This window comes from Ochotona curzoniae, unplaced genomic scaffold (genome assembly GCF_017591425.1).
Source record: "Ochotona curzoniae isolate NIBS_2020 unplaced genomic scaffold, NIBS_Ocur_1.0 contig_3498, whole genome shotgun sequence".
Lineage (NCBI taxonomy): Eukaryota > Metazoa > Chordata > Mammalia > Lagomorpha > Ochotonidae > Ochotona > Ochotona curzoniae.
Genome location: NW_024465885.1, coordinates 45,246,977 through 45,274,088, shown reverse-complemented (window position 1 = coordinate 45,274,088; position 27,112 = coordinate 45,246,977). Strand labels below are relative to the sequence as shown.

Sequence of the window (27,112 nt, the reverse complement as noted above, 5' to 3'; positions counted from 1 at the left end):
GCTGTTAACTGCTATCCGGTGAAATTGTTTTTCTTCTCACTAACCGAGCACTGCTTTTAAAACCCACAGTACAAACCTGAATTTCCTTCTTGTTAAGAGCCAGTTTCCAAATTCCCTCCCTGCAACAAATTTGGGAACCTGTGTCTCGGGGCATGCGCCTAAGCTACCGCTTCGTTGCGTTCGCTGTTTTGCATTAGGTAAATTTTTGTGCCATACTGAAGCTGCACTGGGGATGAGTCGGTGACGCGTCCGCGTCCCCTCGGAAGGGACATTCGGTGCTGTCTCCGAAAAGAGCGCTCTGGGGGAGCAGAACTCCACATTTCCCACCCGCTGCTCCCGGACGATTTGTACAAGCGCGGTAAAAACCAACAAACAAAAACTGGAGTCCCCTGACCCTGCCTGTAACCCAGCGCCTCCTCACGCATGAAGGGGCGGGCGGTGGTGCGGCCGTCAGTCCGTCGGTCCGTTTCCAGCGTTCAAGTGCACAGCGCGCGGCACACGCAAGCTCAATCGCGAGCTCCCGCAGGAGCCTAAAACGGCCCTCAGTCCGAAATGGGAGCTTTCCTGGCCGTGATCCCGGGCGTCGGGCTTCGAACCTGGAATTTCTGAGGTGCAACTCTTAGCTGGGCGGCACTCCAGGGCTGCCTGTCCAGGGTGAACTTGACGCCTGGGCTTTTGTACCTACTTCTCCTTAAGTGGAAAGTTGACCTCTGCCAGCGAGGGGACCGCAGAGGGTCCTCCTACACGCAGCTCCCCTCCCCTCACAGGGCTAAGGTTTTGGGCAAATGGGCCTAGGGGACCCCGCAGGTACCTCATCAGCTACTTTCCCCACCCGCTCGCGCTGCATCCTCATCGCCCGGGGGCCTCAGAGTGCCCTAAGCTCCGGCAGCCCTCTCTGGCTACTTAGCAAAAAAAGTATTTGAACCGAAGCGAAAAGGTCTCCCGGCCCCGAATTCGCTTCCAGAGCGGGCGGCGCCGGGTCCTGATGCCGAGGTGGGGGCCCCACTTCCCGCAAGCGGCGTGAGAAGTCAAGCGAGGGGGTGGCGGGCCAGAGTTCGGCGTCTCTCGGGAAAGGAGGAATGGGACAGCGGGCCTAGGAGGGGGGCTCCGACGTTCCACCTGGCAAGGGGTTCTCTTTCAAATCATTTTGTGAGAAAAAAAAAAGTTATTTCCCTCCAAATCTGTAAAACAAAGCACATACAGCGTAGTGACGGCGTGCGTTTATTAGGCGCCAGAGCCCAGCAGGGGAGCATGGGGGCTGACGGGCAGCCGTGGGCGAGCAGGTGGAGCGAGGGCCCGGAGCACGAGGGACCCCAGGGCCCCGGGCTGTCCAAGCGCAGAGTCCAGACAAACACAGGCTTCCGGGAAAGACCCCAGGCCGAGGGCCCGCGCACAGGCCGCTCCCGCTCCAGGCGGCCCTGGCGCCCCTTTTCCTGTGTGCGTTCCCCCCAAACTCCAGTCGCTACCGGGCGCGACCCCGCAGGCCGCGGAGGCGGGCCGCCGGAGCCCCGCGCCGTCGGGGCGTTCCGAGGGCGGCGCGCGGTCGCCGGGCGCCCGGGGCGTCGCGCGAGGACGGCTGCTGCCCCCTGGCGTCGGGCCCGAGGCCGGAGCGGCGCGGGCGGCTCCGAGGGGCCTGCGGAGGGGCGCGGCACGGGGCGCACGGCCCCTTCCCCGCAGCGAGTCCCCGCACCGCCGGCAGAGAGCGAGAGCGCGACCCCGCGCCGAGGTGGCTCAAGTTGTGACACTCTGAGGGGAAGGCGAGGGCGCCGGCGGCGGAGTGCCCGGCGAGGGCGAGCGGGGCCTGGCGCGGGGAAGGCGTGGGCCGCGGCGGGCTGCGGGGACGGACGCGGGGGCAGGTCCCGGCCGGGCGGCCCGTGCGGGGGCGGCGAGAGGAGCCGGCACCGTTTCCGGGGAGCGGGAGGCTAGCGGCGGGGCCCGGCTTGGCGGGCGTGAGGGCAGTTGGGGAAGAGGCCGCTTGGAGAAGCGGGAGCGAGCCGAGTGGGAGCTTTCAACTTTCCCCGCAGCGTCGGGTGGCGCGGGTGGGCGTGAGCGGGGCGCGCGGCCACGGCCCGGGGCGGGGGGCAGGCCAGCGAGGGCAGCGAGAAAACTGCAAACTCAGAAAAAAAAAAAAAAAAACGCAAATGTTTGAGCCCCGGCTGGTGTCACCCGGCCGATCAGCGCCACTGCGCGGCTGCGGCCCGCCGGGCCACCGGGCCACGGCGCGGAGCTCGGACCCCACTCCGGGGCGCGCACGTCCCAAACCCCGGTGGCCGTGGCGTCCCCTCCGGCTGGCCTCCGGGCTCTCGGGGCCGGGGCCTCGGCGGCCCCCCGGGCAGGGGCCTGGGCGGCCCGGGCTGCGAGCGAGCCAGGGCCCGGGCGGCCGCCGCCTCGCCTGCCTCCCCGGCGGCGTACAGTAGCGCGCGGCGGTGGCGGGGGCGCGCGGGCCCCTCGCGCCAGCCGCGCCCCGGCTGATACCGGAAAGGCCTGCGATTGGCCGCCGGCCGCCCCCTATGCAAACGAGCTGAGGGAATGGAATTCCTCGGGCCGGGCTTACAGTAAAAGCACGTTCATTTCCAGGCACTCTCATTCATAGAGCCAGCGGGCGCGGGAGGGACGGGCGCCCCGCTGCCGGACCCAGCCAAGGGCACCGCGCTGCCCGGCCCTGCGCCGGCAGGCACCTCTTCCCGGGGCTCCTGGGGACGCCAGAAGAAAAGTCAGCCAGCCGTTGCTCTGCGTCTCTTTGGCCCTACGTTGGATCTTTTTTAAATTTTTTTTTTTAATTTTCTTCCCTCCAACCCCCCCCACCCCCTTCTTTCTTAACTTTTGAATGAACTGGTTTCTGGGGCTGGATATTTCAACTTCTTCCCTGGCTGTAAACTTCCCCTCCACACAACTCCCCCGCAGATTTGTTCTTTTGGCAACTGCGGGAAGAAAGCTTGCGAAGATACGTGTGCGTGGGAGAGGGTGCGTGCGTGTGTAACCCGAGCCGCCCGCGCTGTTTGCATCTGCGCCGCGGAGCCACCTCCCAGGGCCCCGCTCCACCTGCTGCGGTTAGGCGGTGCTCCTGGGTATTTGTGCGTCGCGGAGCCGCCGGCCGGCGGGCAGGCAGGCGCTGGGGCTGCGCAGAAGGAGGATCGTCTGGTAGCTGCCCGAGCCCGGGGCTGACTCACGCCGGCCGGTGTAGACAGTGGCCCGGCTTCCGAAGAGCGCGTGTCTGCGCGTGTGTGACTCTGCTGCTCCATCAACTCCCACGAAACCGCAGGATCAGCCACAAACTTCACCAACATCCCCCAACCCCAGTTCTCAGATGTGGAGAGCTGTGTGTCCTGAATGTCATCGACTTGGAATTTCTTTCTCCTTTATACTTTTTTTGCAGATTAGCTAGAGATCTTTGAAAAGCTGATTTTTCTGCACTGAGCGTTTTGCGAGAGACCATGACAGGTACTTCTAGCCCAACCCTGCTCCAACTACTGAAGCTGATTTTCAAGGCTACTTAAAAAAAAAAAATCTTCAGCGAACATTAATGGATTTCGGTTGTGTTTAAATTCTCTGCAGATTATGTTGTAAATATTTTATGAAGTAGAGCATATGTATATATTTATATGTGTGTGTTCACATACAGTAGAGGCACGATTTTTTTTTTTGCAACTCGCAACTCTTGCTTTTGAGAAAGGAAGCCAGTTTTTCATGACAAAAAGGGACACTGTGTATATGGAATCTATGCGTGTGCTTTGTATTCTGTCGGGACTTTAAACATAATTCACCTGCAAAAAGAAAAAAAAACAAACATACAGGCGCTTCACTCCTGGAACTTCCAAGTCGTATATTTGCCGGTCGTTTCTGCTCTCTGCATAATTTTTTTTTTCCTAAGAAGTGTATGGGAATTTTGCCCCGGGAACTTTTGTGAGCAGTCAAAGACTGAACTTGAACTCTGAAGATCAGTCTCGCTTTGGCGTCTGCGTCTGGATTCTGGTCGCCTACTTTGAAGCGCACCGAGGGGTCGGTCGCCAGGAGCCCCGCGGCCCCGTGCCCGCCAGAAGCCCCCTCCACCCCCCGGACTGGGACTATCAGTAACTCCCCGCTTGCCCCCCAGGGTCCCCGCAGCCTTCGAGGGCCCCCCCGGACTTGTATGTTGGTGTCCCGGGAGCTGCTGGCTGAAGCTCCGCGCCCCCCTCGCCGTCTAGTGGGAGCTATTTGCAGGGTCCTAACTCAATCGGCTTGTTGTGATGCGTATCCCCGTAGATGCCAGCACAAGCCGCCGCTTCACGCCGCCTTCCACCGCGCTGAGCCCGGGCAAGATGAGCGACGCGCTGCCGCTCGGCGCCCCGGACGCCGGCGCCGCCCTGGCCGGCAAACTGAGGAGCGGCGACCGCAGCATGGTGGAGGTGCTGGCCGACCACCCGGGCGAACTGGTGCGCACAGACAGCCCCAACTTCCTCTGCTCCGTGCTGCCCACGCACTGGCGCTGCAACAAGACCCTGCCCATCGCTTTCAAGGTATGGAGCCCGGAGGGGGTGACGGGAGGGCGGAGGCCGGCCGGGAGGCCAGCGGCTGAGGCTTGGGCGGGAGGGGGCCGGCGGCTAACCCCCTGCGGCCCCTCCGATGGCGCTGGAGACGCGGAGATGCTGCGTTGCCGTGGCGACCCTCGGGAGGGCGCGTCCAGGAGGGCTGGAAGTCTCCGAACGCCCCTGGAGACGTTCGCTGAGGGCCAATGGGAACTCCCCCCAAGGCGGGAGCCTTCCCTTGGATGCCCAGTTGGGACAAGCCCGCCTGCCTTCCACGCCGCGTCTCCCACTCGGGGTTAGCACACCCAGGAGCCATTCTTGCCTAGTTTAGCTGAAGGCTGCAGGAAACACTAGAGAGAGACATTTGAATACCTTCGGTCCCTGGAGATGAATGAACGAGGGGAGCTGTCAGGAAGCCCACCCACCTTCCCGCCCCCACGGCCCTCAGGCGCCCTAGACGCGCGAGCGTGGCCAAAGTCCACGGCAATGAGGTTCGCACAAGTTTTCCCAAGTTTTGCGAGCTTGCCGTCAGCTCCTGCCAGAAGCCGCTCACGCGGTGAATCCTGCTCCGTCCCGGAGCCCTGCTCTTTGCACATTCTCGGAGCTCACCTCCGCCGGGTCCGGGCCCTCCTGTCCACAGCCGGCCCGGCAGAGGAGGGGGCGGCCGAGACCCGGCGTCTCCAGCTGGACAGCTGGCGGAGGCGTCCCGTCCCCTAGCGCCGAGCCGCTTTTAAAAAGCTTGGCCTTCCACGGATATATAAACAACCCCGGGCGTTTTTAAACAACCACCCTGCTACCCTGGCAGCAAGCTGGAGGGTTTTAATTTCTGCGGTGGGATTCCTGCTTTCCCGCCTTCCACGGGTTTTACCCCTGTTTTGGGAGCTGTGTTCTTTCTTTAAGTACGATCATTGCGGTGATTTCTCGTTCATTTAAAAGGCTAATGAAGCAGGTGATTGAAGCGCAGAGATACGTTTTTTGATTGAAGCTGCAGATACTTTTTTCTTTTGAAAAAGGTGCTTGAATGCTTGTCCCTTTCATGGGAACATTCATTTAATATAAGCGTTTTCTAATTCCGGGCTTCAGTTGGATCTTGATGTGATTAGAGTTAATCATGTTCAACCTATTAAAAAAAAAAGAAGGTTCTTTTTCAGTTTTCCATACTTTCCAAACCGAAGCTGTGATTCTTAAAGCACAGGGACACACTTTGGGGAAAGGCCCTAGTGACCGTAGGGCTGCTGGCTAGGTTTTCTAACAGCGTTTGCTGGTGGTTCGGTTTGTGTGGTTTGTGTGTGGATGGGGGAGGAAGAAGGTTCCAGGGGACTGCACTGGACTCTTCCCCTTTCCCTTCCTGCAAGTTTTTAGATTTGGGTCTTGGAGCCCATTTGGATTGCAAGTCACTCTTATCCCTTTGCATAAACAGGCTCAGCTGGTGGATGTCCTGGGCTCTGGGCCCTCACCTCAGGAAGGGACCTACAGGGTTGGACCTGGGTCACTTGGAGTTGAGGGTACAGCAACAAGAAGCCCTGTGGTCCACCCCAGGGGGCTTCTGAAGTCTGCGTCCCTTAGACACCAGCCATGCCCAGGGATTCCTAGGGAGAGCAGGGTCTGTCTCTCCGGGAACTCCCTGCTCAGCCGGGAGCCCACACCCAGAGGTATCCAAACAGCAAGCCATTAGTAAGGAATCTTGTTGTAGAGTTGAGTCACTCCACAAAAGTGTTTTCTTCCACAACTGTGAAAAAAAAAATCATATGCAGTTGCTTGCATGAGCCATCAGAAATCATCATACCAGCAGGAATTTTTCCTTTGCAGACTGACTTTGGACGGTTTGTTTTTTAACAAGAGATCTGTAGTGAGATTCTGTAAACTGCCAGGGGGTCAAGGCCTAGGTCTCTGGAGACCACTGTGAGGAGAGGGAGGACAGCGGAGCAGTCAGACCCCTTGGCTGATCTCTGCCACCACCACAGTCCCTGCGGAAGACAGGCCTCTTGTCCAGCAGACCTGCTGCCTGCCTAACTGAAAGGATAGAATGTGCCAGGAGAGAGCAAAGGAGGAGATCAGAGATAAAAAGCAAGCTGGGTTTGCAAACCTGCTGGCACCCCGCATCCCCAGTGGGCTTGCCCGTGTCCCTGGCTCTCCCCTGCGCCCCTGCCTCCCTCTCCCCTCCCACGCCGCCGCCTCTACAGAACTGACTGCTTAAAACTTGGATTTTAAATAAGCTTCAGACAATCTCTTTAGAAAGTGAATCGGCAGGGAATGACAACAATCCATATCCTAAAGAAGAAAATGTGAAGCAGTGATGAAGTCTTGGGACAATGATGAGAGAGGCAGTAAAGGCCTCTGTTTAAAGGCTGCTCCAACTCTACCTGGAAATCCTCTGCTAGGATCTTCAGAACTGAAGGGAGCTTTTCAAAATTATGAGTTTTCTTTAAAATAGATTAAAATCATCCTAATTACTTATCCTGGACCCCAACCTGCCACCCCCACCCCAGCTCCCTCCTATGGAATGCTATTATGTTCGTCTGGGAGAGAGCTACATATTTTTGCTACTGGGAAGATGTTAAACTTAGTACACGTTACCCATTGTTTACAGAAGTAACTTAAAAACTGCTTGGATCGCTTCGGATAGATTTTGTAATGCTGTACTATTAGTTTGTTTGGCACTGTTACACCAGGGTCCAAAGACATAAACATTGCCTTCGGCAGTGAAGTTCGGTGACCTTGGGTGCTCGTGGTAATATTCTGTTCATAAGAGAAGAAACAGGTAACATTTTGGTGTGCAGGATCAAGATCCTTAGCTATGCATTACATGTTATCTCCACAGATGCCGTGTTCCACTCCGCAGCCTACTTTGAAACACTGCAAGATTAAGAGATTTAAAGTAAATGAATTGTAACTGTAATGTCAGCCTAATTAGGCTCGCTTTAAAACGCCCATGTAAACTCTGAGCGGCCTGGGCAAAGAATGGCTTTGGGAGATGTGTGCAGGCAAGTGGCCACTGTACTCAACTTCCTGATACTTGAAAAACAGAGAAGTAAAACAAAATATGAGATATCTTGGGCCAACAAGTCCCTTCTTGTCTGTTTGGTCTGTGCTACAATGTAAATGTTTGTGTTCCTTACCTATTGTTTATAGCTTTTCATTCCAGTTGCTGCCTTTTTCTGTTTGAAGCTGCATATGTTTTCATTCTCTTCATGCTTTCTATCAATGACGAAATCTATACTGAATAATGTTTAATTAGTTAAAAAATTTTAACTTGGCTCAAGTATGCTAGCCCAGGGTAATAATTGGATGGTATACATTATAAATTTAAGATCCCTAGATTTAGTATGTCCCCATCTTACCTCACAGGAAAATCGCTCAGAAAGAAGTAAAAAACTGAGTGATATTTGATAATGTTTGAGCACCCACTGTCTGATTCCTGCAGAAATTGACTTTTGTTGTTTTTTAAATGGGAGAGGTGAGAGTTAAACTAATTTGTAAAATATTTATTGTTATGAAACAACAACCTTTTCTTATTTAGCCACCATAGGTTTTATGCTGTTTGGTAGAGGTCTCAGCATCTGCCCAGTGGCGCAGTCGCTGTGCTGCAAAGCGGAGAAGCACAGACCTGGAGCGCATGGAGGGATAGGAAGGTGCTTCCACATGGAATCTGGCAGTTATAAAACAAGATTTACTGATTTTAGCCTCTGCGGAATCAGTCCCAACAATGAGTTATTCAACTTGAAAACCATGCAGTTGATCCAGTCCCTGTAGGTTGCCTTAAAATAGAGAAGCAGAGGTCACCAGACAAAGAAGGGGATGAGGAAGTAAAATTGGTGTTGAGAGAGGACATTTCAACACTGTGAGCTGTTCTAAAGGGAAGCAAAAATAGCGGGAAAAAAACAGGGAGAGTTTTTCAGACTAAGAAGAGCAGAATAAAGCAAGCACATCTTGCAAGACTAAGAAGAAGAGCTACTGATAATCAAATAACCGATCCAGGAAGATTCGTTTCAGTAGTGTCATTTGAAACAAAGGGGAATAGTCATCCTATTGCATTTAATTAAATGGCAACAAACACCCTTATAATGAGATCTAAATACCTAATTAGGGGGTGCCTGGGGAATAAATAGCAGTGTTTGAAAAACTCCTTTACAGAAAACATGTCCAACAATTGGAACGAAAGGATTAAAAAGAGATAAAAGGCCCAGACCTTGTTTGACAATGCAGTTTGGATAGAACAGATGAAGAAGATGCCACTTAATACCACTAGTGTAGACCATCCTAATGTGGTCCACGAGGATCCCCTCCTGGGGCTCATCAAGCTGGTTCATTTGCTCTGCCCTGCACCGAAGCACCAAAGCAGGAGTCATTGGGAGACACAAGAAGGGGTCATGACTAAGCAGGCATGAAGATCGTAATATTGAGAAACATACTTTTGATATCATCCTACAAGTGAATCTGTAGCAGGCTTATTTGCATATAAAAAGAAGGCCTGAATATATTTGTACTATAAAAATATGATGTGGCAATTACTAGGTGAAAATTAGGAGGTAAAAACAAGGGTGGGAATATTAAAAATAGATGAAGAAATACTAGTTCAAAAACAGCAGCAGCCAAAATATGATTATGTCATTGGAATGATAACACAATTTTCACCACAACTGAGGAAATATCATAAAGGAGATCAGAAATGATAAGGAACAAATTCAACTCGGGGCAATTTGACTTCAAATTCTGTAGCCACTTTGCAAAACAAATAGTGGAAATACTGCCAATAATGAAATGGCTAGATAAAGGAAATAGTTTCTGGAAGAAACCAAATGATCACCAAGACGTGGAAACTATTACAACAAAACATTTTCAGGGTATTTCAGTGAAATTACTAGTGTTTTTATTACCTGAGTATCAAAAAGATTCATCTTGCTGTTTTCAATAGTATAATAGGTATGTCTATTCTATTACATGAAAAGATTTCCTTATCATTCCTTTGGATAAACTCTGACTCATGCGTCAGAACACGGCTAACACATCTTTGAGACTCAGATAGCAAAACGCAGCTAATTTCCACCCAGGAAATGAGGGGAGCACACAAAAAGCAGATTGCTCTTTTCTGTGAGATCTGTAGATTTTTTTGATTAGTAATACACAAATGGTACATTTCTGGTTCCCCCAGCCTCTCCCCAGCCCTGCCACCTACAGGTCCTGCATTGCTGCAATGCACTGCTAGTGAGTATGGGGGGATCACAGAACTGCAAGGGGCCAGCTTAAGTCACTCAACAGTCGTCACCAAAGATCAAAGTTAATTTGAGCAGAAGTAAGTTGGAACACTTAGAAGTGTGGGCTCTGGTAGGCTTATCCATGGAGGTCACAGCAAGTGAATGAAGGGTTAGGTTTATAAACTTAACAAGCACAAGGCATTCTACGGCTTGAATGTGAGGAACTAACGAGAGATGATTGGAGGAGAGAGACAGCTCTTCAGAGGCCTTGTGGTGCTCAGTTGCATTCTGACTGTGAGGTATACCTTATGTGACTCTATTAGGAAAGCCTAGTCAAAGTTTCGCTATTTGAAAAATTATATTCAGTTACCCATGATGGAATTAAAGTGGATCTTGCCATACGCAACTGCCCTGTTGTTAGTTCTGCAAACTAGAAAATGTCATTTAATAGACATGGAGTTTGGGAGCAACTACTGCACAAACAGCAGGAAAGGGTATGCAACGTGTCCCTGATGTCTGCATTTGTCTCCTGCTGGGGTCTAGGTGGTGGCTCTGGGGGATGTCCCAGATGGCACTCTGGTCACCGTGATGGCTGGCAATGATGAGAACTACTCAGCAGAGCTGAGAAACGCCACCGCAGCCATGAAGAACCAAGTTGCAAGATTTAATGACCTCAGGTTTGTCGGTCGCAGTGGGAGAGGTAGGTGTTTACCAACTTTAACGTGATACCAAACTGTTGACATGCCGCTAGCTTCAGCTGCAGGACTGCTAGAAGTTTCTGTGACGTGATCCCCAGAAATGCCGTGTTATTGCTATTGCTGTGTCGAGCTTTTTGAGAGTTACATGAAGTGTGGCATTTTTAGCAGAATCTTACATTCCATTATTGCTTTCTATTACTGAATTGCTGTACAACATACTTGGAACATGCAAAACATGAATTTCAAGAAAACTAAAGGCTTTTTTTTTTCATTAATATATAAAAATATAAAACTTATGAGAATGGAACCTGGGATTATACTGTTGTGGTCCTTAGTTTATGATGAAAAAATGTATTTTGCGGAGCCCTTTCACTTAGGATCCACGTGCTGTGACAAGGGTCAGTTTGAAGCGATCGCTTGCGATGGTTCCTGGAGCTCTGAGCTAATGTTGATACATGGTTTCAGGCATACTTAGCACTGTAAGACAAAATATGAGGAAATAGTGTTAGTGCCACGGATGGCAAAATGATCTTCCTGCTGTATTTCTTTTGAAAGCTTTATAATTATTTAAGGGAAATGGCTGGGCCCAGTTAACATTTTAGATATTGACATCATGGGGCTGGTTCACCCAAAGGAACTGTTGTATTAGTTCAGCCCTATGTGTAGTTTTATATTTCTCGTCCGTAACCCATTATCACAATTTAGAGTAGAAAGAGGATGTCTTGTCTCATTGTAATAATCCCTGGTTTCCAATTTTTTTCAAGTAGTCTGTGTTTTTCTGTTGTAAGAACCTAAGTTGTATTTTATAAACAGCAACACTAAAAGTGTAGTTGCGGGAGGTAGGACAATTTGTTTTGAAAATGTTATTTTTGTAATGTGCTACTGGATGCCTTATGAATTAAAGGTATTTCAAGTTTAATGGGAAGATTTTTGATGTATAAATAATGGTAATAGCTTTTGCATTTGAAATTAAAGACCAACTAAACAGTTAACATAAGGACAATCATAACATATTTTAAATGCCTTTATCTGAAGTAATCTGATTGTTCTCAGGGATTAGCAGATGTGGGGAAGTGGCTATATGTGTTAATGCTTTCAGCTGTTTGGAGAAAGTAAAAATTTTATAACACGACTGAAAATATATATTCCTGGTATTGTGTTGATAGTAGGGTCATGTCGAGAAAACTATGCCACTTATCAAAATCATGAATGAGGCTATAAAATACCAAATGTATATTATTCATTTTTTACATTAAAAATCCCCTCCTTTCATAAATGGGTTTTGCATTATAATTCGAGAAGCGTGTAAAACGTCGTAAAGACTTCAGCTGAGCAGCTGGCGAAGTGAGCCCCAGTAGCCAAGGCCTCGCCCCTGGCCCATGCCCGCCCGCCTCGCTCACAGGCCTCTATGACTTCTGTGGATTTTGACTGTCAGGTGGCGAGTATCATTTGGTCATTTTTCCTAAGGAAACATAATTATCGTAATAGCGTGCATCTCTGTGGATCTATGTGCCAGGTTTGGGTTGCACACATTTTTGAAAGGTTTTTCGAGCCTGTGCTGGTAACGTATTTTTCCCATAAGAAGTTCAGCAGTGACCTGCTGGCAGTGTGCAGTAAGTCAGTGATGAAAAAGAATGGGATTTTGAGAGCAGCGTGCTTCCTTTTCTGCTGTTGAGGGCTATTCACTCACCCCTTATTGGCCATTTCTGTTTTGAGTGGCTGACTAATAGATGCTTGTGTTTGCTTGGGTAGCAGTGGACTGTTTCCTCAAGGTGGGGAATGTTTGCGTTTGCTTGCTGATTCATGCCAGGGTGCCCTTGAGTTTGCATAAACCCCCAAAAGTAAAAGAGTTGCAAGTAGGGCAAGACTGTGTTCAAATAGCCCAGAGTGGGAAAATTAACTGAAGTGTCATAAATGGACAGGGTTTATTTTGTACAGTCTGTCCTTCCCACTGGTGCTGATGCGCACACCTTTTAACCCAATTACGGTTACTGTGGACAGGATAGTGGTCTTGACTGATGGATATCTGTTTTTGTGCTTGTTTATTTGGGGTGGGGAACGGTTTCTGGTCAGAGCTACAAGAAAATGAGTAAGGAGGCTGAGGTTTGACTCTCAGAATTTCTCTCCAGCATTATAAAGTACAATATGTTTTTGCTTGTTTAAATGTCAACATCAAAGCCTGCCAGATTTCTCTCTCTCTCTCTCTCTCTCTCTCTCTGTTCTCTCTCTTTTTATTTTTGCAATTTGCTTCCCATTAGGGAGAGAGCAAATGATGCTCGCTAATTTTGACAATTAGTCTTAATCTTCTTCACTGAATCTTATCCTTTAAAAGTTTCATCATGTTTTATTAAGTGATCTTAAGACTATCTGCTGCTGCATTTTCTGCTTTTGAAAATGCGCCTGAGTGTATGGGCCAGAAGGTCTTGGGTCCTGGCTCACCCCCACATTTCAATGCCAAGTTTGAATCCTACCAAAGCCCCTGGTCTGGTGGACTCTCAGAGGGGCCCGGTACTTGGTGAGAAATGAAAGATGGGAAAAGAAGCTTTCCTAACTTTTTTTCTTAAAAAAAAAAAAAAGAAAACAGTTACCAGTCCACAGGGATCATAAACCTCATAGAAACTGCCAGACGTTGAAGATGGGGAAAGTTTTTTTCTGGCAAAGCTGATCTGTCTGGGTGCTGGCAGATATCCAGAATCACAGCTTCTAACCCCGGGTTCAGCCCACAACTGGGAAAACCTGCCTGTCCAGCTCTCAAGGCCTTGCTGACAACGCTGGCCCCTAAAAATACGGACGGCCTCAGCTTTCCTCCCATTCCTTCCTGTTTCTCCCTGGCAGTTGAAACCTCGCTTACTCTGCTGGGGTATTTCTCACCCTTGGAATGTCTCTCCCTTTGACCTGGGCTCTTGGCTCTTCCTGTAAACTGACTGTGCCTTGCAGGGAACAGATAGAAGCAAGCTCCCAGGAGATGTTATGGAGACTGACCAGACTCTAAAGAGTACAGCAGTGGACATGGGGTGGCTCCGCACAGTTCATGTTCTGACCACGTGACCTGGGACTGTCAGTCACCTGCGGAAATCCCAAGCCCTGGGTCAAAAGGAATTCTCTGGGTGAGATTAATATGTCAGCAATTTATGGATGCAATTGATACAGGTGTACTGGTGTTTTCAGTGCTATGAGAAAGTGTATCAGGCCTTCACAGAGAAAACAGTTAAGACATTCTAGCAGGGAGATTTAATCAGGTGGAAAGAAATTAATCCATCAGTGAATACAGCTTTAATTATTTCATTTTAGAATCAAAGGAAGAATCTGCGAGACAGTGTCATCAACCACCTTGTAAATAAGGCAAGGGAATCCACTGCAGATTTCCCTCTACAATTTTTTTTTTTTTAAGAATGTGACTTTTTATTCTTTGAGAACATAGTAGATAACCTTGAAAATCCTCAGCAGGCCCTTTCGCGAGGGGACGGGGAATGAGCATGCGTGCACGTACACCGCTTTTCAAGTGTAATTTCCATTACCATGCCTGCCTGGAGTTTGTTGGGATCCACAGGTCCCAAGTCAAGAGGCTGTGGATTTAGAACCTTGCACTGACATTTAAGCAGCACAGGCTGGACACCTGCAGAACAAACAAGGGAGACTTTTTCTTGCACCACGTGTAGTGGAACACCTGTTTTGGTTACAGCTGGAACCTGGTTTTGTGTGATTAGAAATAGATTCCGTTCGGGCCACTAGTCCAAGCCTGTGGAGGGCTCTGATTCAGTCTCGGAGAGGATAGACGCCTCGCTGGTGTACACATGAGCCCTGCCTGCAGAGCTCAGCCCTGTGAGCGCTCTGTGCCCTGTCAGGACCAGATTTAATTTCTTGGTGGAGTTTGTGTTTATGTTGACCTCCCTGGCAACTTTAGTCTTGCCCGCTTTCAAAATACTACCCTTTCCCAATGCTTTCATAAAATGTAATTCCTTCATTACATTTTTTGCTGTGGATGTCTTCCCAGACATAATATTTACCCTGTCCCAATCTGGGTTATTGCATATTTGTATAATGTTGCTTACTTAAGGCATTTTCATTTTTAAGTTGTTTTTCCGTTATTTGGAAAACAGTAGGGGGAGGCTGCCTTTCAGACGAGCGGTGGGGCTGTGGTTGAGACGGAGAGGAGGTGCCTTTAGAAAACGAGAAACCAGGGATTTTAAACAGAAAGAGACACGTCTTGATGAAGCGGGGTTTCCTGAGACGGGTCTGAATGACTCAGAATATTATCATAGAAGGCGAGTCATTCTGTGTTCGATCACAGACTCATAAAGTCGGGGAGGAGATGGTCATGGGCCAACCTCAGGGTTGTCTCCTGGATGATATTCACCATGTGAACTGGAAATCTTGTCTCTGGAGGAGGCAAGGGAAAGACATGCATTCTCTCCAAACAGACTCTCCCATTCCTCTCACCTCCCCCTCTTTTTTCTCTGATGTTTAAGTGACTTTCTCTTCCACCACCACCCCCGCCCTTTTTTTTTTTTTATTCACTGCTGTTTTAGAGATCGAACATGGACAGGAAAAGGCCTGGGCCCTGGTGTAGTCAGCCTGGGCGGGTCGTTCCTCTGATGGCAGGTCCAGACCTTGGCGGCTGTGCCAGTGGAGAAGTCGGCAGCAGGGGTCAAGTTGCTCCTTCTGTTCCCCGTCTGCCCATAAGGGAATAGCAACACCTTCTTCAAGCGTGTTGCTCCGTTGCCCTGCCGAAAGCCTGGAGTGACCCAGTGGTGGCAAGGACCAAACAGAAGAGCTGTCTTGGAAACGGCTTGTGCCTGGAACGTGCACCGTTTTGTCGTTTATCCCTTTGTGGTTTTCTTGCTGATTTTATGAAGTGCTGGGTGCAGCTGATGGTGTCAGCTTTTTGTCACTAAAGTTATTTGTGTGAACAGTTATTTCACAACTGATGGGTAGCATGCCTTCCGCTCCGCACCAGCCCTCAGCCCCCTGCCTGTGCAGTCGGCTTCTCTTGCTGGAGTCTCTTCTCTTGGTCAAGACAGAAGACTATCAATCAGCAAGTGCCTCTGAGAGAAATAATGGTTGAGTGATTTTCAGAGCTTCCTGTTTCGGCAGCAGGCATTATAGACATAAACAGTGACCCAGCCAGCGGCTGCAGTGCTGCTCTGGTTCCAATAAATCAGCTTCGTATTTTCTTTTTGTGCTGGTTGGCGAGAGGCAAGGGGGAGATTGGAGGAGGCTGGTTATGGAAGGACAGATTCTGGTTTTGTTTTTCTAATTTCTAAAGAAAAATTACTTGTTGAAATGGAGAAATGATGTGATGGCTGGTGATTGTTTTCTTTCTTTCTTTTTTTTCCCCTCCAAATGTATTTATTTATTTGAAAGACACAGTTACGCAGAGAGAGGAAGAGACTGAGAGATGGAGAGAAATTCAGAGGGGGTGGGGAGGGAGAGAGAGAGAGACAGAGAGAGATCTCCCGTATGCTGCTGCATTAGCCAAACAGCCACAGCAGCCTGAGTTGGGCTAGTCCGAAACCAGGAGCCAGGAGCCGAGAGCATCATCTGCATCTTCCACGTGGGGGCAGGGGCTCAAGCACTTGGCCCATCCTCTGCTGCTTTCCCAAGCACATTAGCAGGGAGCTGGAGTAGAAGTAGAGCAGCCGGGACTGAAATTGGCACCCATAAGAGATGCCAGTGCCGTGGACAGTGCCCTTCCACAGCACACCCCAGTGCCAGCCCCAACCGTTCTGTTTCTGACGCTGATTATAAGACTAGTTCAGTTCAGCAAGGAGAAGTTTATGAATAATCATGCGTGGTATCTGAGCACGGGTTTCAGGACCCGCAGCAGGTACCAAGTTCTGCGATCTCTCAAGTCCTGCATCAAAGATGGCAGAAGATTTGCAGAGAACCTCTACATCTGCCTGGATACTTTAGCTCAGCTCCAAATACCCTGAGATGCCAAATGCAGCGTTAATGCTGTATGCACGGGTGCTATTCTGCTCTGAGTGAGAAGGCTGAGAAAGAAGTCTGGACATGTTGGTTTTTTTTGGATGGTTGCATTGGGGGATGCGAACCCCTGGAATACAGAGGGCTGACAGTGCTGGTAATACATAGAGGGTCTGTGGCTTTGGAGGCTTGTTCATCTCTTTGTCGGTGATGTTTTTGTGCATGTGTCCATCCTGTTTCCATTCAGAGACTTCTCACGCCCAAGTATATTTGGGGACTCACAGCATCTTTTCAGCTGAAACCCAAATAAAGCAATTAACAGAAATTAAGAAGTGAGCAGTACAGACTGAATGAGCTGCCTCGGAATGCTTTCAGATGTGCCAGCTTTGCCAGCTCCCTGGCAGGGTGTGGTGGACAACGCAGCTGCTGCTCGGGGCTTGTGTTTATAAACAGGCATCCGTGGATTCTGGCAAAGCTGTCCTCTGCCACTGATTGCTCGCACAGCAAGGCAGCCAGGTCTGTGTTGAGAACAGAGTTAACAACAGCCTTCATTTTGCACTGCACTTGATTCAGGATTCCCGCATGTGGCCCAGCCTTTGTCAGTTCACGGTGGGCAGCAAATCCCATCCAGGAACTCTGCTTAACATCACTAAAATTTCTCCTTGGGGTGTTGGGTGTCCAAGGACCCACAAATGAGAATGGAATCCCAGCAACTCCCTGTGAGAGGCTTGTGGCCTTACTGCTACTGCTGCTCCATCCAGAATGTGTCCGTTCTGATCGCCTCAGTCCTGGAAGCTTCATCTAGGAGCTGCTTAAACCACGCTCCTTACAAGGACGTTGTAAGTCAACTCCTGCTTGTTCAGCTTAGGTGAATCCCTGTTTTTTTGTTCCGAGATTGAAGACTACCGGGAGAGGGCGCAGAGGGTGGCAGGCTTTTGGGCAAGTGGTTTAAGTACTGATGAAGATGCTCACCTCCTATGTGGGAGTCCTGGGTTCAAAGCCCGCTCTGTACCTAACTCCAGGTTTACCTATGAAACAGCAGTGATAGCAGCAACGACTCCCGGCATCCACGTGTGAGTCCTTGCTGGTGATTTCACCTTTAGTCTGGCCTCTGTGGGAATTTGGTTGAATCAACTGGTAGATGGGAGCCCTCTGCCTCGCTTTATTTCTCTGCTTCTCAAACAATGATTAGGTAATAATAATGGTGATGAATAAGTGAATATATGAAGGAAGCACCCTCAGGAGTAGTGTGTGACCCTGAATCACCTTATCACACAGAGTGACTGCAGCCAGTTGCTGTCTGTGCTCATCAGATTTCAGCAGACAGAACAAAGTGGGATGGACCTATTTAGAGATGGAAATGCTTTGGCATTGCTCTGGGGTCTTAAGAGAAACTTCTCTTTTGTTGTCTTGGGGTCTGTTTTATAAAGTACGGTCTGCTTCTATCATGTCCATCCATCTGTCCGTCCATCCACAAAGACACTCCTGTCATCTTCGAGCGTTGCCAACTCTATGAAATGGTCTCCTGTGTTCTGTCTGAAGCCCTGGAAAGGTACAAATCGGCTCCTTTTCTACTTGGTTGTTAATTCTGACGGTAGTCCTGCTCGTCGGCCCTCAATGGGCAATGATTTTGACCTGTAGGGAACACGTGGCTGTGTCTGTAGGTGTCTTTATTGGTCACATCGTGGGCTGAGTCAGTGCTCCTGGGCTGCAGTTAAACAACCTACTATATGCAGAACAGCCTCCCATACAGCAACACCTGCTCCAAAATATCAATCATAAGAAGCAGAGAAATGTACATCTCCTACCTTGTTCCTGATGGGAGATGAAATATCTTTCTTATCCCTCTGCCCTCATGCTCTGCCTCCCCATAAAAATGTTTGAAAAACTCATTTTTAAAGTAGACACATAACAAAACTAAAATGGCGAAAGCCTCCCCCTGCGGGGAGAGGCTATTTAGCCTACCATGCCACCGTGCCCGCCCCATGGGGAGGCTGGCTAAAATGAAAGCATGTTGCTGTTCCTGATGGCCAGAACCATAGTTCTGTGGATTCCGCCCAGCAATCCTGGGCCCGGCTGCGGCAGCAGGAAGGGAGGCTGACCTCAGGAGCCGTTCTTCCCAGAGGCTCCACCGCTGCAGCTGCAGCTACGGGAAGGTCACCAGCTGCAGGTCACAGGGTCAACAGAGACAATCCAGGGGTCTCCTGGCCTCACCCTGCTCTTCCCTGAACCCCTTAGCAGAGTGGCCACTGACCCACCCAGGAGCAGGAATGGACACAATGGATGGTACCCGCTTGAATGACGAAACACTACAAGCAAATTCTTGGTCTATGTCACTCACAGGACATTCCAGACACCTCAAGGGCTCGGTCTGGGAATAAAGGCCTGAGTGTTGTGTGGAAGGACAGAAGAAGGGACTCCGCATGCCAGGCCTTGTCTAAGGAGAGCCCAGGGTTTGCTGCCCGCAGGCTGGAGTTCCTGGTGCCATGGCCAGAAACAATGGCATCTTCCAGAGCTTTCTCTCACCTGCCCTTGCGTGTTGGTTTTGCTGCCATCAGTTTTCCTTACTTAAATTCGGAGAAAGACACTTTGAACATCGAAGTCTGAACAGTCTGCCCCTGCAGCTTGACTTTCTTGGTTGTGTTTGGCCCTGGCTGCGGCTCTGGTTTTTCTTTGTTTGCTCTAACTCTGCAGAGGCCCTCCCACCCCCAGGTACCTACCTCCTTTTAAGTTCCACAGGAAAGCCAGCCAGCCCCGCCTCCATCCCATGTGTCCCTAACTTGTGAGTAGTATGAGTTAACTGCCCTAGTGGGAGTTCACAAGCAAGGGTGGAGCCAGAGGCTGTAGGGCCCCAGCGCTGCCTGCCTGCGTGCCTGCCTGCTGCTGGGATGTGTCTGGGAGTGAAGGTCATGGGCGGGGGGGGCGGGGGGGAAGGCTAAAGAACAGCTGTGGCATACGAGGGCACACTGCATGGTAGCAGAGACCCAAGCACTGGACAAGAGGCACGAGGAAAGGTCCAGAAGTCCCTGTGATGGGGAATACCCAGGATTTTCAAAACTCAGAAAGACCCAGCCCTTCGCTAGAAAATCTCCATTTGGTGTCCTCGGGCACTGTGATCAGTATGTGTCTGCACACATCAGTTAAACATCCGTGCATAAATGACTGTGCCAGAATGACGTCGATTCGCAACAGGCAGTGGAGCCTGCTGGTTACTCCGGTCACTCAGCCGGATGCTCTGCCGAGGTGAAGGCATCTCGGCATGGGCTTGCTTGACCCTGAGGGCCTATAGAGAGTCTGATTTAGGGACTGTCCTGTGTGTTACTCAACATCATCATGCCGGCCTCTATCCAGTAGCTAGTGGCACTGGCCATCCTAGCTGTGGCAATCAGCAGATGTCCCTTGCAACTGACTTGGAGCTGTATGTCCCAGAATAAGTGGTTTGACCCGTCTGAGCATAATCCTATCTCAGTCTGTACGGGGCAGACTGTGCGGTGGGTGGGTCACCTAAGATGAGACACAGGTGACCGGTCAGATCGGGGCAATCAGCTTTCCTGAAAGTGCGCGTGCAGTGCAAGACGGCCACCGCAGCACCAGCCAGCTGCCTACTTTCCTTGGTGTGTTCCAGGGGAAGCCATTACCAGGAAGTGGCATCAAGCCTTGTCCTTCTCCCTCAGTGCTGTCAAGTTCCGAGGCCCCGAAAGGGTTATCCACAGCAGGCCCCGAGATTTCAGATTAGCAATGGAAGAAGCGAAATTAAATATGCACTGTAATTTGAAGCACTGTTTTTCATGGGAAAAGTTCTCCCGACTTCGCCTTTGCAGCTCTTTTGTCCAAACATTAATGGCATGCAAATATTTATGATTCATACATGCCCCTTGCGATTCCCAGCCGTATTTTCACAATAAACACTGTGCTTTGACAGTGAAGCAGAATAATCCCTTTGTCCTGGCTCTGAGCTACCCAGGGCCGCCCGGGCCGGGCCATGTGGTATTCTTCCTCAGCGGGCATTGCCGCCTCCACCCACGTTCAGGGGAGGGTGACGGGGAGGCCATCTCGGCTTGCCGGGCACTGTCCTTAAGGCTGTCTCAGCTGGTCCGTGGAAACCCATGCTTAAAGTCGCAGCTCTGCATTTTCACAAATCGCAAATGAATATGCACTCACGGTCTTGTTTTGTTTTTGGTTTTGTTTTCTCTTATGGCCACATCTAAATCTAGAATGGGTGCCCTATCTGAGATTTGGAAAAGTATCTTGCCATCTTGCATTCTGGCCAAATCCCTGAGCTCCAGAGAAACACACATCTATTGGAGATAATTTCATGGGAGCTGGCAAGGTAGCCTGGTCTAGCTTGAAGGCTAGAGCTACTAGGAGGTGGTGGGTAGGCACAACCATGCCTTTCGGACGGTCCTCACCGAGGTGACATCAGCTACTTGTGTAACAAGGCTTAAGGACCGGGCAGTCACTCACTTTGCCATTCTTACATTCAAAATCCCCAAGGGAGAGGAGAGTGGGTGGAGAGAAGCATGCATTTCCCTGAATCAGAGTTAGGCGTGACACTTGTCACTGCCCACTCTTCAGTGGCATACAGGTTTTTTTTTTCTTAAGATTTGTTTATTTATTTGAAAGACAGTTCAGAAAGGGAAAGACAGAGAGTAGAGGAAAGGGCTTCCCTTCACTGGGTCACTTGCCAAAAGACTGCAACAGCCGGGACTAGGCCAGGCTGAAGCCAGGAACTTGCAGCTTCTCCCAGGTCCCCACACAGATGTGGGGACCAAACACATGGGCCATCATCCACTGTTTTCCTGGGCACAGTAGCATGGAGCTGAGACTCGAGGTGGAGCAGCCGGGACTTGAAGACATGCCTGTTTGGGATGTTGACACTAGGAGAGGTGGCTTAACTTGCTGTGCCACAGCACCAGCCTCAGCAGCATGGAATGTAGATCCCTTTCTTCCATGAAGGACCTAGTAAAATGAAAGTACCTGAAACAGAGAAGGAATGTCACAAATATTCCTAAATAAACACATGCATAATAATACAATAATTATAACATGTATTAAGCACTGAGCATGCAATGATTTTTATCTGTTTCTGTACTCTGTTTCCTCAAGGTCATTTGCTTATATACTCATTCAACAGCTGTGCATCGACTGTGTGCAAAGCCTGGTAGAGGGTCAGAGGGTCCCTCTGGGCAAGCTGTCATCCCTGCTGGGATGTGCAGATGAAAAGGGAGGCTGTCCAGGCAGAGGGATCAAGATGGAGTTTGGGGGCAGGGAATCCCGTCCTACACAAAATTGTACCACACAATTCAAAATTCAAAATAAAAATATATTTAGAAAAAAAAAAAAAAGAAATGTGCCCAAGCACAGACAGCAGAGTGAGGAGGAACAGCTGGTCCAAGAAGGAGCGAGATCCTCTGGTGGGCCCCCCAAGGAGCTCGCACGGGATGGGGTGGGGTTTGCTGGTGAGGACCTGGAAATCCACACTGGGACCTTCATCTGATCCAAATGAAATGGGAAGACCTTTGATAAGTCAAGCAGGCAATTCCTGTTTTATGGAAACACTTGGGTTGCACTTTGGCAAATTAGAAGAATATTGCTGGTGGGGGGTGTCCTCTGGAGACATCTAGAGACAGGGAACTCTTATTGTTCCTTCCAGGCAGCTGCAGGCTGTGCACACCCAATACATCCAATCTACAGGCCCTTCCTCCCTCCACCGCCCTGTCGCTGTGTTCGTTGTCACTGCTCCTAGCAGCCAGCTTTCACCTCTAACTTCCCTCCCACTCTCTTCTTCCTTCTCTACCTCCATGCCCACTGTCCCCCCTGCTGCCTACAGGACTGGTGAACAGGAACTCAGAGCTCTCAAGGCTGCCTTCTCTTCGCAATAGCCACGTTTCGAACCCTTCTACCAGTGCCTGCAATGGTGCTGAGCAGTATGCTTGTGGCAGTGGGCTGCAGGCACCAGCAGGGACAGAAGTGAGCAGGCCCCGGGAGGTCACTGTGACCACCTGGACCACCACACAGCCTGCTGGATGGGTGGAGATTGGGATTTGGGGGTTTGCCAACCAGAGGGCTCTCCTGGATAGAAGAGCGGCAGGTGTGGTCATGGTCAAAAGGGACTGTGAATTCAATCCTGGGGAGTATTCAAGCTAAAACTTTGTTCCTCCACCGAGATGCTGGGTGGCTGCTGCCAAATGAAGAAGAAGATGATAGGAACTAGGAAAGCTAGAGAAAAGTCAGACAAATGGCATGATAGCATTGTGGTGCTTTGAGCATTTGCGGGGTAATTGTCTCCAGGTGTCTGCTGGGGATCCCAACCTCCCTGCCACGTATACACAGATCTCAGGCTTCTCAAGTCCTTGAAGTGAAATTGCTTAGTGTTTGTAGGTAACAAACACAACCATCCCTTATGATTGAGATCATCTTGCGATTACTTACAGTACCCAAGATTGTGTAAATGCTATGGAAATAGTTCTTATGCTGTACTATTTAGGGGATACTGGCAAGAAACAAGTTTGCATATGCTCAGTGGAGACACATTTTTGTTTTTCTAAGTATTTTTGATCTGTGCTTGGCGGAATCCATTTGCGTGAAACCTGTGGATGTGGAAGCCAACTGTGTCCTTGTGAAGAAAACTTCTCCCTCCTCCCTCCATTCCTTTCTCCCTCCATTTCCTGTTTTCCTGCTGCCTGCAGCTGAGCAGCCTCAGCCCGACACACACACACACACACACACGCACCTCGGAATGAGCAAGGCACACTTCCTAAGTGAACTTAGACATCCGAGAGCCAGCTGTGCACTGAAGCGCCTGCTGAATGACAAATCATTGATGCATGTATCAAAGTTTTCAAGAATTAACTTGGATCAGAAGATACAAAGATGGATAAAACGCTGTCCCGCTGCCCTCAAACAACGCATGTTCATAGAACACCTCAAGAAACAATGCTTTGCATGTCTCTGATTTACCTCCCACACAAGCGGTTTTGTTTCAAATGACACAGCATCCCAAATAAACGCTCTTCCTACGGCGAATCAAGTTCTGTGTTGTAAGCACCTGGCGTTCAGTCTGCCTTTGCATGATGATTCTTGTGCCAGCAGCTTGAGGGCCCAGCCTGCGTGTTTGACCATGTGTGTGCAGGCACCAACATCTGTGTGTGTGGAGAGCTTGGTATACAAGTATTTCACACACTATCATCTTTATTCTATTAAATGGAGAGAAACCAGGGGATTTTGTGCAAGCTGATGGATTTTTTTTTTTTTTTTGCCTTTTAGAAATTCCCAAATAAATGATTTCCACAGCTGCACTGTCAAAAAGAGTGGTGCATGTTTAGGTAATAAAATAGAAGATAAGCAGGCACATGGGTTTTGACTGAGAGAGTGTTGCAGTGGACAAGTAAAAAACTATATATAAAACTATATATAATGTGTGTGTGTGGATGTGTGTGTGTGTATTTTCACAGTCTATAGTTTGTGAGAAATACACAACATGCAGATTGCCCCTGGCAGCTGAAGGTGTGTTCGTTTTAAGACTTTGTTATCAGTGATCAAAATTAGACCCGCAGTAAACTGTAGCCAAACAAGAAATCTCCCTGCAACCTTGCAGAAATCTTGGGGGATTTCCTGAATTTGCAAAGGAACAGAACTTGAGCCTCTCCTGGCCCTCCTGGTTGACAAAAGCTGCCTTTTTCCCCCCCTTTCTCCCTCTCCTGAGTGTTTGAAGTTTCCAATGCAGCTGGCTTTCCGGCCCAGATCCCCACGCTAGTGAACAGCATTGCGGTTTGCCTTTCCGAGGAGTCTGACCCCCAGGGCAGTCGGGACCTTTGCGTGCAGCCTGCCTGTGTGTGACAGAGGGCAAGTTTCACATCCCCCAGAACTGCCCCAAAAAGGAGAAGATGACTCACTCCCCGTACTCACTGCAAGGACAAGGACAGGCACGAAGGCCCCCGAGGAACAGTGCAGGGGCAGGCGGGGCTACTGCCCGCGGCCCAGTCCTGAGCAGACACAGTCACAGCGGTCACCCCCAGATGCTGCTCAGACAAGGAGGGAGGTACTGGGATGTCACCGAGCCCATTCCTTTTTGGAAAGTTTATTTCTGCCTTTTATCTATTTGCTTATTTTTCAAGGCACAGAGAGAGACAGAGAGAGAGCTCTTGTTTGCTGGTTTGTCCTCATCAGAAGCCGGGGACAGGTACAGAGCTAAGCCTGGAATGCAGGCCCTCTGGCATAGGATGTGATGTGGATGTTCAGAGCAGTGTCTTGACTGACAGCTGTGCCAAACATCTGCCTGCTCCCAAGCCTGGACTTTCACACATGGGATCCCACGCCTGGGCCAGAAGCTTCTTAGTACTTCTCATCGCATCACTTGGTACTCCTCTGCCCGCCCTTAGTCCCTCCTTTGAGGAACAGTGTGCGTGCTCACCGCCCTGCCGAGGGTTAGCCATTTCCCAGATGCGGTGAGGAAGTGCAATGTGTGTGTGTCGGCCCCCACGCGGTGTCTGGCTGCGGCTTTCTCGGACTGCAGCCTCGGGCTGGGCACGGCAGGACCCAGTCACAGTAGAGCCGTGGGCCCGGGCCTCAAGTGATCTCAGTGTAGAGACCATGTCACGGTACCAAGTGTCCGGGAGGACTCACCCCGTGACCTGCTTCCCGACTAAATAAAGCAGCCAGTCTTTTGCCCTGGCTTTTGGATGGACAAACTGGCGTCGGGGGAGACAGCACATGTTGCAGCGGCCTGGCTTGTTTACACAGTAGATCAGTCTGTCGTAGCCGTGCCTCACAGAGGTCGCCAGCTGGCAGGGCAGCAGAGAACTTGAAGTTCAAGCTGAACGTGGGCCTTATGGAAGGCACATCACCTGCTGAACACACACACATCTCCCGCCACCAGCCCCTCAATAGCCACTTTATCCCCGCTTTCTCTGTATGGGGTGTGCCACAGTGCTGATCTTTGTAGAATCATGCGCATTATGTTTTTGGTAAGTTTTTTTAACATCTAAAATAAGTAATTAATTTTATTTAGTTGAAAGAGAAAGAGACAGTCAAATCTTGACAGTCACATCTCAGCTGCTGTTTCATCCCCCAAAATGCCCACAGCAGCCAGGGCAGAGCCCAGCTGAGACTAGAAGCTAGAAACTCCACCCACACGGATGGCACAAACCCAGAATCTTGAGCCAATATTTAACAGCTTGCTCAGGGCCCTATTTTTATAGTCAGTATTTCACTTAACCTACCCTACATTTTACAAATGATAAAGTTTAGGCCCCCAGAGAGGTTAAGTAAGTTAGCTAAGGTCACACAGCCAGCAGGTAGCAAAACGTACTCACGTACATCAGCTTGAGGTCCACACTGTCAGTTGTCACCCTAGGCATTTCCATTTGCACATGGTTTTAGAATCAAATTCTGATCTGTTGCTTCAGTCCTAGCACTTGTGTTTCTACACATTTGCTCTCTTCACTGTCAGGATCAAAGCCTCTGTCATGATCAGCGTTTCCCCCTTTACATCTTGGTACCTTCCACGGTGACTCTCCCAGCAGGGGCATGTATGACACTGCCAGTCGTGCCCTCCGGAGCTGAGAGCTGCAGCTGGGAACACAGCATCAGCTCCAGGGGCACCGGTACACTGGCCAAGCCCCCTGCTGGCCTCAATGAACCCCAGCCAGTGCGTGCTTCAGACAGTGCAGGGACCGTTCTGGATCCAGATTGCCATGCTACTTCTCTCTGTGGCCTTCCGGTCTGGTCCCATTGTTATCCAGCAGCTCCGTCCTCCTCTGCTTTCCTCTGACTCCTCACCCTTCTGGCTACAGTTTGCTGAGAAAAACACTTGAGAGTCTTTCCCCCTCCACACCCACGTGCTTCAAATACCAGGCCCATCGGTCATTCTAATTTGGCTAATAACACGTGTGCTCCAGGCTGCAGCGCCCACTTCTTTCTGCAGGTGCTGGCCAGCAAGGGCTGTGTCTCGGCAGCCATGGGCAAGGCAGAGACTAGAGCCCACAGCTCCTATAGGAGAGAATTAGGCAGACATGCCCAGTTTCTTACTGTAGCATCTTGTAAAGGCTGGGGCCAGGTCTGCTTAGCAGAATAAAAACAAGGGGTAAAGAAGAGCTTCTGCATAGTGAAAAACTGTCCATATACCTGTGAGGAAAGAGTCACCCCTCTGTCTATAAGATGCCAAGCAGTTGCCCTCATGCCCCAAGCTGTAAACCAGAGCCTGTTGTAAGGGAGACACCCAGAAGAGCTCCTTCCTAGGGAGCTGTGTTTCTGGAGTGAAAACCACCCCAACTGGGAGCTTTTGCTAGCTGGAAACTTGTGACTGCACTTGCAATGGCAAGCAGCAAATAGCAAGAAAACCATTATGTGCAATGAGTTCGCACATACTCAGATTGGTTCAGTTTGACCCCTGGTTAACTGGGCGCTGGTCTGTGGTTAACGAGGGAGACATCTCAAGTCCAAGTTCAGCTCAGCGGGAAACTGCTTTTGCACTCTCATTTTTGCAGGGAGCTGCACAGTTCATGTACCTGAAGTCCCAGGGACAGTTTCACTTTGGGGAGCAGTGGTAGTGCTTCTATTAAGTACCCACCTCTGCTGCCCCTCCCCACTCCAACCCCAGTCAGTTGCCTTGAGCTGCTGCCACTAATTTGCAGGTAGAGGTGTATGACTCTGGTGACAATACCATCAAAAATAGCGGGCATGGGGATGTGAGTTCTGCCGAATGAAAGAACTGTGTGGCTTCAGGAAAATTAATTCCTCTGAGCCTTCGCTTTGCTATTCCAATTGAGCAAGGACAATAAAATCCGTC

At 50.0% G+C, this 27,112-nt stretch overlaps 1 protein-coding gene across 3 annotated transcripts in view; it reads left to right on the top strand.

Annotated features, from left to right (window-relative positions):
- The window catches only part of RUNX1 (RUNX family transcription factor 1), a 233,674-nt gene that overhangs the window by 140,409 nt on the left and 66,153 nt on the right, over positions 1–27,112 (top strand). For 2 of the 3 annotated variants that reach the window (XM_040980790.1, XM_040980789.1), the window contains exons 1-2: positions 2,609–4,496; positions 10,244–10,400. In XM_040980790.1, the coding sequence (XP_040836724.1) occupies positions 4,227–4,496; positions 10,244–10,400 (427 nt within the window). In that variant the 5' untranslated portion in view covers positions 2,609–4,226. Of the gene's footprint in view, positions 1–2,608; positions 4,497–10,243; positions 10,401–27,112 lie in introns of those variants that run through there. The other variant, XM_040980788.1, reaches the window with a different exon arrangement.